This window comes from Lagopus leucura, unplaced genomic scaffold (genome assembly GCF_019238085.1).
Source record: "Lagopus leucura isolate 7727_CA_CO unplaced genomic scaffold, USGS_WTPT01 Super-Scaffold_100019, whole genome shotgun sequence".
In the NCBI taxonomy this organism is placed as follows: Eukaryota; Metazoa; Chordata; class Aves; order Galliformes; family Phasianidae; genus Lagopus; species Lagopus leucura.
This window is the reverse complement of record NW_024962273.1, coordinates 13,185,463-13,202,349: the sequence shown is the minus strand read 5'-3', so window position 1 is coordinate 13,202,349 and position 16,887 is coordinate 13,185,463. Positions and strand designations below refer to the sequence as shown.

The window sequence follows — 16,887 nt, the reverse complement described above, 5'->3', positions numbered from 1 at the left end:
GAGGCAGGAGGACAGCGAATAAAATACTTAAATAGTTCTGTTTTTGTGTGAGGATCACACCATGTTTGTTCTCATCTCATTTGCGTTGTTGGCGTGGGCTTACTAGCACACTTAGCATTTATGGAAATCCTGCTCTCTGAATATCAGAAACATCAGGAGAAGGAGGAGGAATGCTTCTCAGAATTGACAAGTAATATATTTTAGGGAGAGAAAATAGTGCTTCGGGTCGAAATAATTTCAATTTCTTGTTGGTGTTGTAATGGTATTTGCAAACGGCAAGAGGCGGTTGTTTAAATGAGCTGAATAAATGAGAGACAGATGACAGAATAAAAATAGTGGCAGAAAGATTGTGCAACTTGTTGCACAATTTTCATGGCTGAACTGGGAGTAGGAGCTGAATCTTCTTATTCCAGTCCAGGATGCTATTCATTATTGTAACCGCATGGTCACCTCCAGCCTGAGCCTGGATTTGTTCAGTGAAGCGATTGCTTTTGGCCCGGGCTGAGTCATTCTGGTCACTGACTGGCCCAGTGGATGAGCTGTGAGGACCATTTCTCTCCTGAGCACGTGTAAGCTGTTGTGTAAATGTTGCTATATGAGTTGTCAGCAGGGTTTAAATAAAGGAATTTTACTTCCATAGGATGTTAGGTTAATTCATACCAGGCTGCCTCCTGGACTCATTGCTCAGCCCAATAAAAGAGAATATAATCACTGAACTTTTGGTGAATTTAATCTTTCCAAATAGAGAGTTCATTTTAAGTGTCTGAATTTGTAAAGTACAGACTCACTTTCTGTGCACTATTTTTGCAGCAAGACCTCAGTGAGTCTTAGGGAAGTTATGGACCCAAGACTTTTAAGAGGCAGCACAAGCCATAAAAATTGGAGGGGCAACTGCTTAATTTACAGCAATAAACTGTCATCCAATTCATAGGGAGCAGCAGATGTTGTACAGAATATTGAAACAAACTATTTGAGGAAGAAGCTCATTTAAAACAGCAGATGAGCTTTTCGTAGTTTGTGAGAGGTAGACTGGTTTGTGCTGCATTCAGGATTTAGATACCTCTTCCATGTCTCTTGAATAAATAAAGATATGAAAATTTCAGATTGCTTTACTGCCAGAGACAAAGAAGTAATGATCAGGACTGAAGGGTGGTAGTGTGGCATAAACAAAATGAATATTAGATGGGGGAAAACAGCTGGTTGTCAGGAGCACCCTTTTTATTTTTCTTTGGATTCAATTTGAGCAATGAAAAAGTGTTGGTATTTATTTTCATTACATAATGGGTCTGGCGTGGATACTCAGTTTTATCATTTCTTCCCGCTGATGCGTGGAAGATTTCACGCAACTTGGGGGTGCTGCTTACTGGGAAATCAGGACTGTTTAGAGACTAAAAAAGCCCTGTGGTGTGTCTGTAAGCTCCTGCTTCAGGTGGAAGTTTATTTTATATAGAACGTGATTTGATTTGGGTGAAAAGTTGTGCTCTTTCTCCTATCTCCTTTTTTTTACTGTTTGGTTGTATTTAAAATTCTGCATTCCTTGCTTGGAGTCCCAACTAGAGATAGATGAGTTAAAGCTTTTTTACAGTGTTTTATTTCTGCTATTTTCTGTGGGCTCTGGTTGGTCAAACTGAAAGCAATTAGGAGATTATATAAATTGCATTCATTATCTGTGTCACGTTTGAGGCTTTTTTCTTTGATAGCGACAAAATCCACTTTTTTTCTTTAAGCTGTTTTAGCTTTTTGTCTCTTTGGAGGCCTTGTTGTTGTTCTGTTAGGCCAGATTGGTTCTGGTAATACTGTAATAATAGGAGACAGTGGTGTCTACAGGAAGAGTGTAGGAGTGCAGCTCAGTGTGTGACGAGCATTGTTGAATATGAAATGCCTTCACTAAATTCTGCTCGACAGAGTGATGGAATCCTTTCAGGGAAAAATATTTGAGGCAGGTTTAACTATGGCAGTCATTCATTTCTCTAGTAATTCCTGTTTGTTTGTTACTAGTGTTGTTTCTTTTCTTTTTTTTTTTTTTTAATTCAGAGTTTCAAAGCATGAATGTTCAAGCCATTAAAAAAAAACAAACAACTTTCTGATCTTTATGTACATGGTTTTTATTAGATGCTGGATCCACTGTCTTTGAGCAGTCCTGAAAATTCTGGCTCAGGAAGCTGTCCGTCACTTGACAGCCCTTTAGATGGGTAAGAACTGCTTGCATTCATTAGTCATCTTTATTGGCTTGCTTAATGTGTTAATTAGTGTGACATATAATAACCAAAAAATTCTACATCATTCTTTAACTCATTAAAATTACTAACTTAATCCTATGGCTTCTGTGGAGAAAAGAGGAAATATTTGGAGGCATTAAAACATTCTGCATTCGTTTGGTTAAATTTGAGGGATTTTTGCAGGCTGTGTAAGAGATTTTGCATTTATAAACCCTGTGTTCAGCCATCAGAGTGGTAAACTTGAGTATTCCTTTGTGGCTTTACTGGTGTGAGTGGCACAGTCTGCTGGTGTCTTACCACACTGAAGCCAAAGAGCAAGGTTTTCCATTGCTGCTGATGCCGAATGATTATTGGTACCAATAGATTTGATGTTTAGATCAAGTTCCACATTTGTGAGCAGCAACTTGTATAGCATAAAGCTCCCATTGGCCATAAAGCATTGTAATGCAGTGGGATTGTTTAGTTATTGTAGTTGCGATTTTAAAACACTTTGCTTTCACATTTCTAGAGACAACTATCCCAAATCTCGGATGCCAAGAGCACAGAGCTATCCAGATAATCATCAGGAATTCTCAGGTAGGCAAAATTGGCTGGCCACAATGGCTTTCCCAGGTACTTCCTCTTGCAAGTAATCGAAAGGGAAGTTCATATTAAGGGGTGTTACTTTACATAAGCTTGTAATGGTAGCAGAAGGCATAGCAACAAAATGCAATCCAAATAGACACAGTGAAAGATGCAATGAAACATAGCTTGTAAAGTTTTTTTTCTGATCAATGTGTGTAACACCAGTGCTGTTGTGTTTAGTAGGACGTACCTCTGCTGCTGGGAAAAAAACAACTGATGCAGTGCCTACTGGCACGCAGATTGGTTAAAGTGGACTGCAGTGTCCATCTTTAAATTGGTGCGTAGTCCTTCAGTAATTTTCTTAGTGTTTAGCTGTTGTTTCATCCTTTGTAAAAAGAGAATCGTTTTTAAGTGCTCATAACTGCTGTAACTGAAAGCATTCCGAAGTGCAAGAATGAAGGAGAGCTGTTTGCTGTGCCTATAAATTAATGAGTCATCACCACTAACATTGCTTTCATACCGTATTCTGGCTTGAATCCAAATTGCTGTGCACGATTCAGGACACCAAGTGTGATGGGTAACCTTGAAAGTTTTTTCAGGTATCTTTGTGGATGTGCTTCAAATAACATACTTTCAAAATAATTTTGTCACCTCACTATTTGTTCTGTCTGCAGAACTCATGTGCAGTTAAACTGTATGAGTTGTAGCCCAGATTCTTGTGGAACTGCTGAGCACTGCTTCCTCCTTATGTGTTCATTTTCTAACCAATTATTTATCCGTGAAGGAGTTGCAACTTAAATATGAATACGTAATAAATTATAAAGGAGGACTTACTGGCTGTGTTTTAGTAATTGAGGATGTGTTGACTCATTTACCAGCATTCTGTGTTTGTTCATTTTTAAATCTTAAACTAAACTGAATTTCTGTCACTTTTCCTGTTGAGCTGTTATTTTTCAGAACGTGTCTATTAATGTCTCTAGTAACTGGGCATGCTGCAGTCCTCTGGTACTGTTTTAAGCAAGAGATTACAAACAATTTAATGTTATATTCTTGAAATCCTTTGGAACTTTTAGCTGGATTTGTTGGTTTTGTACGGATTTTGTTCTATAGCATTCTTTGCCCTGAAGCTTCAGCTTTGAAATGTATTCTGTGTTCTTACCCACGTTTAAATTTATAATACCAGAATGATTAATGTGTATGCCTTGGTTGTATTTTTAACTTTGAAATGTATCTTTGTATTTTCTAGTAGAGTATGATATCCCAATATTTGAGAAGTTTGGAAAGGGGGGAACTTATCCCCGCAGATACCATATTTCATATCATCAGCAGGATTACAATGATGGTAAGTGTGAAAACTGTAGGAGTCCTACATAATTAACTTGCTTTTCTCTTCTTAAAATCTAAAGAAGAAAATCTATCTAATGAAATCTTAATGGTGCACATGCAGCGCGTAACTAGTTACTCCTTTGTAACAGAGTTGAAAAGTAATTGCTGCCTGAAGTAAAATTAAATCTCACAAGAATCTGTTTTGTTTCTCCTTAACTTTCTTCTATCAAACCTTAATACATTCCTTAAAGATTTTTTCAAGCATTCGTGCAAGGCCCTTATTTTATGTTCTCTTCAATCTTGTGGCAGCCAAAACTCTGTGAGTTGGCTTGAGGAAATGTCCTCTTGAAATGGTGCATTGAATTAGCTACATGTGACAAATCAATTTTGACTGTTTTATCATGTCTTCTCAGTGATTTTTATAACACTGCTTAATAATTTGTTCACATATCACAGCACTGAAATTGGCCTGACTAGTGTGTAAATGAGTCCACTCCTTCAAGATGTTTCCCTTGCCTTCTTCAGTCCTCTGGGAACTCCATCTCTGGTGTAATACTTAATGACTCAAATGTTCCTTCAGCGATTTATGCTGAAGCTCCCTTGGATGAAACTTCATCAAGCTGTGCTGACCTAAAAATGTTTGTTATCTGAATATATTGATGTTATTCTAAGCATCTGGATGTAATTTACCTTTTTGAATACGTGTCCTTTTTTATTCCAGTGCCGTATCCATTGCTAAGTCATGCTATATTTATGATGTTTCTTTTGTGCTTTCCCTGTTGATTCCAAGGGTAGAGCTTTCTCTACTTTTTATTCTTATTTTCTTTAAAGAGCGAATATGGTAACCTGGGCATCCTTGAGATGTCAACATCTGTCTTTTTTATCAGGAATGTATTCTTCCCACCTTGTTAGTGATACAGATGTAGGTGGGGCATTTCCCTTCCTGCCCTCACAGCCTCCTCTCTGTTTCTGAAGCATGTCAGTTAACTTCAGGACAGCTGTAGAAATTGCCCTCATTTTGCTGCTTGCAGTTTTGGACACTCTAATTTAAACCATTCAGTCCAATGTTTATGTAACATCTGTATTAATTTCTAGTTTGAAACTTTTGGAAAATGTCATCGTTGCTGCATCACATGATATGGCGTGGGAGGTGTGAACCATGCTGTGTAGAATTCATAAAGCATTTGCATACACAGATGACATAGTAGTGTTTGTTTGTAGCGTAACGTTGGTATTCTCTGTGTAACACTGAAGGCCGTAAAACCTTTCCAAGAGCCAGGAGAACGCAGGGGAACAGCTTCCGGTCACCCGTTAGTTTCAGTCCCACTGATCACTCGCTGAGCACCAGCAGTGGGAGCAGTGTCTTCACACCAGAATACGAGGATAACAGGATGAGGAGGAGGGGGAGCGACATTGACAATCCTACCTTGACAGTCATGGACATCAGCCCGCCCAGTCGCTGTAAGTTAAGGAACTTTGTGACATCTGCTGCAAAACTCTTACCTTTCAAGTTTGTCATGTTGAAAGAAATGTGATCGAACAATGTGCTGCTCTCTCCCTAATAGGAAAAAGTCAGGATTTCGTGCTCTCTATTTTTTTTCATTGCTTGCTGTGCCAGTCTTCATTTAGATTTTTCCATGGAATATACGTCTATGGTAACAAATCACTATGAAAATCTTTTTGATGTGTTGAACTTTGGAGCTTATGTAGGCTGGAGTAACTTGTTGGCCTTTGTTGCTAATGTTATATGTCTGTGGTGGAGCAAATATTCCTTGCAATGACTTCAGTAGTTGGCAGCTTTTGATTAGGCCTTCATTTTTAAAACAGTGTTACTAAGTTTGCTTAACACACTTTGTCTGTTTTTCAGCTTAGCTGTTGTTAACTGCTTAAGTATGCTTAACTTTACAAGAAATTGATTAATTTGTAGTAAATTTCCCATCTTACAGGAAGTTTTATTGATATTTGTAACTTAAATAGAGAAAGTGTGATCTTCTGTTGAAAAATGTAGTCCTTGAAAAAGTTATTTTCTATGTGTTGTTTTTTCTTTTAATCAGCTGAATAACAAACTTACATTAAAACAGAAATCTTGTTTACTTTTTCAGCACCACGAGCTCCAACTAATTGGAGACTTGGCAAACTGCTGGGTCAAGGTGCATTTGGCAGAGTGTATCTGTGTTATGATGCTGATACCGGAAGAGAACTGGCTGTTAAACAAGTGCAGTTTGATCCTGATAGTCCAGAAACTAGCAAGGTATGAGGTACAGTGCAGAGGTGCTGTGTGATAAGCTAAAGTGTTACAAACTAAACTTCCTTTTCTGTGTTTTAATACGTGTTTCCATGTCTTCATTAAGAATTCTGTTTTGTTAATAGCTGAAATGAATTAGCTTGGTTACTGATTTTAGTGTCACACCACATTTTAAAATTGTTGGGCAAATCCTCATTCAGTGAACGTGTTTGATTTTGTTGGTTTTTTTGTTGTGGTTGTTTTAGGAAGTAAACGCTCTTGAATGCGAGATTCAGTTGCTGAAAAATCTGCTGCATGAGAGGATCGTTCAGTATTACGGCTTCTTGAGGGACCCACCTGAAAGAACACTCTCTATATTCATGGAATACATGCCAGGGGTAAGCAAGGAAACAGTCACCTCACCCATCATTTCTGTGGGATGCGGTAGGCACCCAAAAAAGTGCAAAAAGTGCAGAAGGGGGCAGCTTTTGCAGAAGGGCACACAGGTATTAAAGAAGTGTCCAAGTTAAAATGAAACAATAGCTGGGTACCAACAAGTATCTGTAGCAGTCCCTCCATGTCTTTTACATTGTTTGCTTTTTCAAAATTGTTGTGGTTTGTACAGAATGTTTTTGCATTTGATTGTGGCATATGAAGTGCTGAGCAACCTTTTGAAAAGCCTGCATCGTTTATACACTCTTGAGTCTCCTTGAACTTAATATTTCGTTTTGTAATGCTTTGTGCTCTTGGCTTGTCAACATATCAACTGCGGAATTGTTTTAAAACAAGAAAGCTAGCAAAGATAGGTGTGGGAAGAAGTGCGTACCAAAATTTTTCTTTGTTTGTGGCACTTGGATACATGCAGAACTGTTCTACTGTTACCATTATGGTAAGAAGTGTACTCAGCTCTGAACAGTGCCAATTTTCATTTTCTCACCAAGTGGGGTCAGCAGAGCTAAATAAAATGTGCTTTATACATAGGATTTGTATGTCTGAATAGTTGCAGCACTGTACTTCACGGAAGAAAAGTGTGTTTTTAGGTGAGTTTTGGGCTTTGTTTTGGGAGGATTCTTGAATTCATCTGAGATTTGAAAGACAGTATTGCAGCAATAATCTTTGATTAAAAGAGCCATGTTATGCAACGATGGTTACAGAACTGAATTTTTGACTTGATGTTCTTTTAAGCTTACTTTTTAATTTTTATTTAGCTATAAAGCATCACCCACCAGCTTCTCCTGTTTTTTTTTTTTTTGACAACTCTTTTTTTTCCCCTTCAGATATAAACTAACAATGTAAACCGACCTGTTGACCAACTTGAGTATCACCATTTCATTATCAAAAGAACCAAGAGTGGTGCTTACTTACACGTTCCCTTTTTCTGTACAACACGCTGTTGCTGTTGAGCTACTCAATAGTTTTAGAGTTAATGGCTTAACGGTTTAACGTATGACTTCTCTGTTCAGCCTCTTTTGTGTAGAAGCTTTGATTTAAAAAAAAATTTTTTAAGGGACACAAAACTACATCTGTGCTTTAAGTTGACCCAGAATGCCCTGCAGCTTAAAATGTCTGTGTTTTGGCCATGTAATCATCATTGAAGTTCAGCATAATTGTATCAGACCACTTGTGATCCTAGGAACATTAGTGTTCTATACTTCTTTGCCATAGGGGTCCATCAAAGACCAATTAAAATCATATGGAGCACTCACAGAGAACGTGACTCGCAAATACACACGGCAGATCCTTGAAGGAGTTCTCTATTTGCACACAAACATGATCGTCCATCGAGACATTAAAGGTAAGAAGGAGGACAGTCTTGGGCACAGTTTCATGCTGTTTACTACAAATTCTTTTTCAGTCCTGTCAGCCAGGTGTGACTAAATTAAGCGTGGGATACTGAAATACTGACTCTGATGGAAAGCAATCATGATTCTTTTATTCTTGTCACTGTTGTAAACTGAGTGTTCTAGCAGACTTCTGAAAAGGTTTCCCTAGTGTCTGTCTGCAAAGCATTCATGATAAAATTTCCTTCTGAATTTAAGTAGCTTTGAATATACCAAAAGATCATGACATGCGGTTGGAATGTACAGAGGAAAGCATCATGACACAAAACTGAGTTTTGTTTCTATCAGCTACGCAGAAACTGCTCAGCCTTTCACTGTTACAGAATTGCCTGGCAGAGGTGACTCCCCTGACCTCAGTGACTCACACTTCTTGCACTCTCCTGCCAGGAAATTGATGTACTTACTTTTTGCTGATAGATAAAGGGGATGTGTAAAAGCTGCAAGAGTGATATGAAGAGAAAAAAAAAAGAAGATGCAAGAGATATGTGGGAAGATGGTGGTGATGTGCAAAATAGGTGTGGCGAACAAGCTTTGTATCCTCTAAAACTCTTACAATTTTCCTTTTGCTTTGTATCAGTAATGGTTTTTTTTCCCCAGAAAGGTGAAATAACAATGACATTTCTGTTATGCAGATGAGTATTTTGAGCAAGTCTGTGACACAGTTTGAGATTTTCTTTCAGTACCGACTCGAGGCATTTTTAGTAGTGTGAGAAGAGAATTCCCTGTTTCAGGTTGTTGCCCTCACGTGGCACATTTCTTTTCTTCGTCAGCAGTTCCGAAGTAATTGAAACTTTCTGGGAAAGGCCTAGGTTGCAAAAGACACGTTAACAGTTCATTTTACCGAACCTCCAAATAGAGTAATAGGAGTGGAGAAATCCTCTGTGAGCGCCAGACCCATCTCTCACTGTATTACTGAACCCAAGCTTTTTTAATACTGCTCTCTACACCAAAGCTGCATTCTTTTCCTTCCAGGAGCAAATATTCTGCGAGATTCAGCAGGCAATGTGAAGCTGGGTGACTTCGGTGCCAGCAAACGACTGCAGACCATCTGTCTGTCTGGTACAGGAATGAAGTCTGTCACAGGAACTCCGTACTGGATGAGTCCAGAAGTTATCAGTGGAGAAGGGTACGGCAGAAAAGCAGATATCTGGTATGTTACAAAACTTCTCTAACAAAACTCGTGATGATTTCAGGATGGGCGGTTTCTCAGCAGAATGCGAGTGTTTGTCATCTGAAGTTGGAGTGTTTTATTCTGGGGTTTAAGCTGAAGAAGATAACACACGAGAGCACTGGCAACCACATGTGTGCATTTAGAGAGTGTAGCACTGAAATCTTGGGTTTGTTGCTGCGGCAGTTCGTGAGCCCGTTGGTTTAGCAATCACACGAGTATTCTTTGAACCAACCTCGCATGAAGGTGTGTATCAGCTGCTGAGCACTGAGATGTCAATGAGAATAGTGGCAATGCCTTCACACAACCATTAGTGCCTGAATAAATACCTCGTTAGCCCTTCACTGAGATACTAGCGTTTGGCCCAGTGAGGCAATGCGTTGGAGATGCACAGATAGTGATTTGCTGAACGCTGTGATAGCGGATAGCTGCTTTCAATCAAAGTTGCATTGTAGAGATGAGTGAACACTGCTCTTCCTTGTGGTACTTCAGAAGCTACTTGATATTTCCTGTGTTCCTACAAGAGTACAACTCTGTTGTAACCTGCTGTCTTACTTTTGCCTCTGTTTCAGGAGCGTAGGTTGTACAGTGGTAGAAATGCTCACTGAGAAGCCCCCATGGGCAGAATTTGAAGCAATGGCTGCCATCTTTAAGATTGCCACTCAGCCAACCAATCCCCAGTTACCACCTCATGTCTCAGACCATGCTCGGGATTTCCTGAAAAGGATTTTTATCGAGGCCAAGCTGCGACCATTTGCAGATGAACTGCTAAGACACACGTTTGCACACTATCACTAACAGCCTGCCTCAACTCAGCTTGCGTCTGCTGCATTTATTTTCTATTTGACTGCACTTTTATTTTTTATTTTTTACAAAAAGGAGAAAAAAGACAAGAGAGAGAACGCGTTCTCTTGAATCTTTGTTTCACTTAGATTGTAAACAATCTAAATTTTGTATCTAAAATGAGAATCTTCCCTTCCCTGCTCCCACCGGGACTAGAACTTCTTGTTTCTATAATGTACTGATGTGGTTCATGTAGATAAAGCACTTTAGTACACGTTTGTTCCTTATTTAAAGAGGGAAAAATAATAGAAATGATTGGACAGTCAGGAACTGTGTGACTTTTTTTCTGACACCGCTGACTGACTCAGGGTGCAGGGAAAAAGACACGCAGCCAGAGGACAAGAAGGTACTCCTCTGTGATTGTTTGTTACGTTACAGGTACTTGCAGCAGAGAGTTCTAAGTTCTTATATTTTAGCAATTTAATGAGTTTCTGCATTGTGTAATTTAAGTGGGATCACACGGTTCTGAGAGTTAATTATAAAGCTGGAAGAACTTGGAATTCTTTGTACAAAAGCGTGTCTTGACTGGTACTTCTGTGTGACCAAAAAGAAAATAACAGTAACAAAAAAGAACTCAACACTGATGAGATAGTTTTAGAGCAAAATCTCTATCGTATATTCTTAACAGGAAAAGAATTACAGGTAAACAGATGATGGACCTGATCCTAGGAACTGCTGTACTGCAAGGGGAATATTTCCATAATAGAAAAGAGTCAGCTGTTGGATGTAAATATTTAGGAGAATGTCTCCTGCTGTATCTGCCAAAGAAAATCCTCTGTTACATACACTTGCAGGGAGACTATCATGTTAGATAAGAAATATTAGAGGTGTTGAGAGAGAATTCTCCTCCATGATGCCATGAATGTCTGGGGGAAAGAGAGTGACTGATCCTTCTGCAGTATGAGTTACACGATTCAGAACGATCCGTAGGAAATAACATCTTCAAAGCTGTTGAGGGGCGCTAGGATGGAATGTATGTCAACATCAAGTGCCTAAAGAATATAAAATCCTTCCCCTTATGCACTGTAAGCATTGGTTTAGTAACACAGTTCAGTCATCTAGGATGTGCTAAAAATTCCTAAAATAAAATTAAACTTATTTTAGCACCAGGAATAAATCACAGAGAAGAAAGACCCTGCTTTATTTTTCATAAGGTAACGATGATCAAGGAGGCACAGCACAAAGCTGTGTGAAGGAGAGGCCCGAAGCACAGAGCCCCAGCAATCGAATAGCATGAGCGTGCTTAGTCCAGCCTGGTAACCCAGCTATTGGTGTTCTTCAGCTTTCCAACTGTCATGAATTCAACATTAATCAACTTTTTCTTTTTCTCAAAGAAAATAATAAAAGAACAAAGGAGAAACTCTGAATTGGAGCTTCTCAGTCGAGAAGTGCTGGTACTGATCAGAGGTAGTTAGTAACTGAATTTTATAGCAGAAAAGTCAAACTTTCATATTTCTGTGGAACACAACATAAATAACTTAAAAGGGAATTTGGAAATAAACGATTGGACTACAGAACTGAGTTAATGTATACTGTTTGGATGATTCATTGTTTGCTTTTGCTTTATAAAAACAGACCAGGCTGAGACTGTGACCCTTGTCCACTCTGACAGGACCGCATTATTGTCCCCAGGCTCTGCTCTGTTTGACATCTTTAGGGGAATAGAAGAATTATGAAGTGCATGGAGGCAGAGTAGTAAATTTACCCATTCTCGCTCGAATAAACTCATGGGAGTTCTGCAATTGTTCTGCTAACTTCCAAATTTGGTATGTGAGCTTAAGTAGGAATGTGAATCTATCCTAGCTGTTTTGCCTGTAGAGGAGGAAGAATGAGTTCTTGGCCGTCTCCTCCTTGGCTGAGTGGTGCCCTGTTCCATTTATTAGAGCTATCCCTGACTTCAACCTTTGTCCGTCAGGGGACACAACCATGCAAGGTTTTCTGAATGTGGAAAGGACAATCCTGACCAGGGAAGATTTAGAAAGCTGAAAGGAAAGTCTGCTTCTGCTGACTGACTGGATAAAAGCTATGAAAGCAGATTGCGGGAAGAATTTGTGCATGCTCTGCTGTAAAGGACCTTTGCTTTATAAACAACGTTTAATGAAAGCAATGGAGGGAGGTTTAACACAGGGCCTAGTTTATGTAGCTAATTTAAAGATCAGATAATTGAAATGATTGCTTTCAAGCTGATCAGGAGGGTACCAAGACCAAGTTGAAAGTACATGGAGAGAAATCAGTTGTGGACAGTGATATCTGCAAAGGCAAGGAAACTTTGTATTACCAACAAAGGACTTTAAAGGGAAACAACCAGGTTTACCTGTAACATTCTGAACATTTCAAGATGCTCTTCTAAAAGGAAACTGCACTCTCTGAAGCTTGAAAATTTTCAGAATCCTCTTTTCTAATAGAGTCCTTTTTGTGAGACAGTGCTGGCTCATGTGTATTGCAATATCACTTTCTCGTGATCTTAATACTGAACAATCAAAGTCACTGCTTTTGTGCCTTGTCTGAAAGTGGCATTCAGTCATGACAGTGGTAAGCGTTTTGGAACCTGGAAAAAAAGAAAGAAAGAAAGAAAAAAACAATTTGCAGAATGCATTTGTCTTGAAATATCCAAAAACTGCTGATGTGGAGACAGCACTTTTAAAATGAAAATGGCTTGTGGCAGTTCCAGCAGTTTTAGCACAATGTTACTAACTTAGCCAGAATTAGGCCTGAACTGTTTTATTTACCCTACTGACCTAAGAAACTTGCAGGAAATTGAGGTGATGATTACCATACATACTTTGAGCTAGGAGCTAAACCAGACTTTGACCAAGAGGTTTGCTAATACTCAGACCCTTGCATGTTGTACTTCAACACTGTTGCGCTGGGGTGATGTAGGAAGCCAGTTTGCATTAAATAATGTTATACATCTGTATGTGGTGTCTGCAAAACACTTCACTGACTACTGGCATGATAATGAACAAACCTTAATTCTAACATTTCAGAGGACGCGTGGAACGGCGTGCTTACAGCTCCGTTGGCAGAGGTTTGCAGAAACAAAATCCCTTCTCACCACTTCTGGTGTCTTACTAGTGAAGATAGCAGCATTTTAGAGTCCTCAGTTGTTCTTAGTTGTGAAGTCCAATAACCAGATAATGCCAGTGAAAGTGACACTGCTGCAGGGTTATGTTTTGCTTTTCTGTAAATGCTGTTGTGAAGCTGTGCTCCCCAGCAGTAAGAATCCAGGTTCACAGTGAGTGCAGAGGACTGACTGACCTGCTGAGGAGTTTTAGTATCGTGTCTCACATGTTAAGGAACAAAAGTTCAGCTGTTTCTCTAATATGGCTTTACTGGTGTAACTGTCAGTCCTGTCAAACTAACCGTGCTGGTAGAGCGGGACTGAAAGCTTCAGTCATATCAGAGCAAATTGTTTTATTTTTAATTTGGGTGATGGAAATATCTGTGCCAGGGCTTACTAGATCCATATCTTGTTAAGTGAATAGGTAAATGTACATCGACTTCTTTTGTTGACAGCTTAGTCTTTATTAGCTTGATTTGCAGTTCTCATTGTAGCTTAACAGCCTTTTCAGCGTAACAGAATGGAAAGTTACTACTTTTCTTAGCTTTTCCCTGTTGAAGTTGGGCTTTGATGATCCTTACAGGTCCCTTCCAACTCAAATGATTCTACGATTCAGCTGTATGCCTTAATTGTATCCATATTGTAATATCACATTGATATGCTATGGCTGTCATACAATTCCGTGTCACCAAATCGGTGTTAGAGAATACCCTAAAGTGCCTCAAGCAGGTTTCCCTTAACTGTGTTGGAAAGCATGCTCTAGTTATCACTGCATCAGACTTTTAAATTGAGAACTTTTAAAAGCATTTTTTGGAGTGCTTCCAACTCGAGCACAGGTTTCAGATGGGCACGTTGGAGACTGTAGACTGCTATGCAGACCAGGAAATGACTTTTCTCTAGCTTACAGCAGTGCTGTCACAGCTGGGATTCGGCCTTCCAGCTCTGGGTACCAGACTCTGGTTGTCCTCTGGACTTCATAGTGGATGTGAAACTATAGCTGGTACATCTGTAAATGTGGTGCTGTATTAATGGCTGTCTACTTTTGGTGCACAGGAGCATTATCTGCCTAAGCAAATCAACAGATCTCTCAGCGAGGCTGATGTTGTCCTACTAAATTACTGCCCGTTTCTTTTTGGATGATGCCAATCCTGCCGTTGTCCTGACTGAAAGCCGCCTTGCAGCGCCCATGGGTGCATGCAGCAGGTGTAGCAGGCAGACAGTAGCAGACAGCACAGAGCAGTGTGTGACTGCAGCTTCAGAGACTTGAGCAAATTGGTCAGAGATACAGTTAGTTATTAGTTTTAAATCTTTAAAATCTGTCCTGCGTACAGAAAAGCATAACTTGTGTGCTGTAGTGTGAGTCAATAACGGTGTTTCTGGAAAAGCAAAGTATTACTGCCAGGGCTATTTCCTCCTGCTGGTAACTTGCTGTCTTGTGTCAATGACAAGTCTGTAGTGTACAACCATATAGGATTACCAAAGCTTTTCTATTCCCATAGACAGAGTCACAAGTGACAGTCCATGGGTTAGTACTGCTACTTGTGGGCACACATATATCCACCAGGTACTGGTACACAGTGACAGACACTTCCCATATTTAAAAGATTGGTGTTAGATGCTGCTTTGGTGTGCAAAATTCATGCACCGTTAAAATCAAGGGTTTGGTGTGGTGTTTTTTTTTTTCCTTTTTTCTTTTTAAACTCTTTTTAAATTAATCATATTGTTGTTATTCTGAAAGAAATGGATGAGAGGGGTGGCTAAACCTGGTGCCTCTGCAGCCAGGCCTGAGCTTTGGAACATCATAAAGAAGGGGCTGTGACCTGCACTGCTGTGTGCCACAGCATCTCTGAGCTGCTGGGAAGCAGCCTTACATGAGATCCAGATGTCACCCACAGCCACATGGGTGCGGGGGCAGAACTGCCACCAAGCTGGCTTCTAAATCAATACTCTTGTTCAGGAACAAAGCAACTCCTTTCTCTTTTTATTTTCCCCACTTGGCCTTCCTAATTGGCGTGACTTAACACTGCTGCATGGTGGCCACTGAAAGCTCCCAAGGAGGCTTTGAGCCAACCTGCAGCTTGTGCGCCCGGCCCGTGCCTCGTCCTGCAGCTGCAGTGAGGAGCCGTGCTGTGCAGGGCTGCAGCTCCAGGGCAGGGCTGTGCAGGGCCCTGCTGCCCAGGGGTGGCAGTGCGTGGGTCTGTCAGAGGTACATGCATGTACTCTGGGGTCAGGCAGAATGGAGGAGGTCACATTTCTCATGTTCCAAAGGAGCAGTGCTAGCGGTCTCGCTTTGGCTAGACCTTAGGTTTTTGTGAACTTACCTTAAAGGGAGAGGAACTGGATTAATATACATGAAAATTGTATCTCATGGTTCAGTCCTTGCTCTGAGTCCAGTGATGAGGAGTGGAGGTCAGGGCCCCTGTCGGAAGATACGAGGACACTTCACTCCAAAGTGGATACTCCCAGGAAACACTTCAGAGGTTTCTCTTACTCCAATCGCAGCCCATCCTTTTCCTGAAAGGTTATCCCACGTGGGTTTAAAAACGAGGGTTATGTTTTGGCTGCTGAGCAGGCGGTAGGCTGTCAGTTCCCAGTGTTGGTTTCTCATGCTACCAGCTTACAGTTGGTATCAGCCCTCCAGTCCCACGGTCCATTACAGCCTCGCCTCTGTCATCTCAGCCCTCCCGCAGTCATACGATGGAGAATCACTGTAAATACATGGAGGAGACGTAGATCAGTCGGAACGTAGACTTTGTTTTCATGAAGCTATGAATAAAACTTTGTAAATTTCTCTTGTACATTTTTACGTAGCCATTAAATTCTCTATTTAATCTATCAGTTTCTCACTGTAAATGTTTTTACTCTCAGTTGAATGCTGGGCACAGTTTGTAATGTATGTACACAAAGGTGTTTTTTTCTATCAACGTTGACTTTTTTGCACATTTTTGGAACTATTTAATTTGTACACTGATTTACTACTCTGACCAATTGTGGATGGGTGCGTGCGATCCACGTGTGTGTGCAATGTACTACTGCTGGGTGGGGGGGGTTTGCTTTGACTCCGGACACGTCGCTGTCAGTAACGGCATTGCTGGTGCAGCTTTCCGTGGAGCCTTGTGTGTGAAAGCGGGATCTTAAAGGAGGGCCGTGCAGTTCCCCGGCTGGGCGCCTCGGAGCGCTGCCGTCGGGTTTCCCTGTGCCACGGCTGCTGAATTTGAACGTAAGCCCCGAACCCTGTAATTGTGTATGCATTGAATGTGTGTATATATATCCCCGTGATCTTATTCCACAGTTTCATTTCTACATTTTTATGAACTTGTTTTTTAAGGGTACTATGTTTAGTTAGAATAATTAAATATATAAAAGCTTTGAGAGATAATTTACTAGATAAATATATTTTCAGCTGGCTGATGTTCAAAATATTTTTTTAATTTTTTGTTTTTAACCATTCAAAATGTATTTGTATTTCCGAAATCAGACACGAATTGTACTTAGAAATATATTAAAACACGCTGTAGGGACAACGGTGTCGGCACTTCTGTCTTTTGTACCCAGGCCGCCCTCCGCCCCGCCCCTCGCCGCCCTTCTCGCCGCTCCTTCCCATCGCGCCGTCGCGCCGCGCGGCGGAAGTGACGCAACGT

General features: G+C 40.4%; 1 protein-coding gene across 2 annotated transcripts in view; it reads left to right on the top strand.

Annotated features, from left to right (window-relative positions):
* The window catches only part of MAP3K2 (mitogen-activated protein kinase kinase kinase 2), a 37,476-nt gene extending 25,770 nt beyond the window's left edge, over positions 1–11,706 (top strand). The window contains exons 9-17 of one of the 2 annotated variants that reach the window (XM_042877812.1): positions 2,113–2,192; positions 2,728–2,795; positions 4,033–4,125; positions 5,364–5,570; positions 6,212–6,360; positions 6,600–6,731; positions 7,999–8,128; positions 9,147–9,324; positions 9,915–11,706. In XM_042877812.1, coding sequence (XP_042733746.1) covers positions 2,113–2,192; positions 2,728–2,795; positions 4,033–4,125; positions 5,364–5,570; positions 6,212–6,360; positions 6,600–6,731; positions 7,999–8,128; positions 9,147–9,324; positions 9,915–10,140 — 1,263 coding nt within the window. In that variant the 3' untranslated portion in view covers positions 10,141–11,706. Of the gene's footprint in view, positions 1–2,112; positions 2,193–2,727; positions 2,796–4,029; positions 4,126–5,363; positions 5,571–6,211; positions 6,361–6,599; positions 6,732–7,998; positions 8,129–9,146; positions 9,325–9,914 lie in introns of both variants that reach the window. The other variant, XM_042877811.1, reaches the window with a different exon arrangement.
* Positions 11,707–16,887: the final 5,181 nt, after the last annotated feature.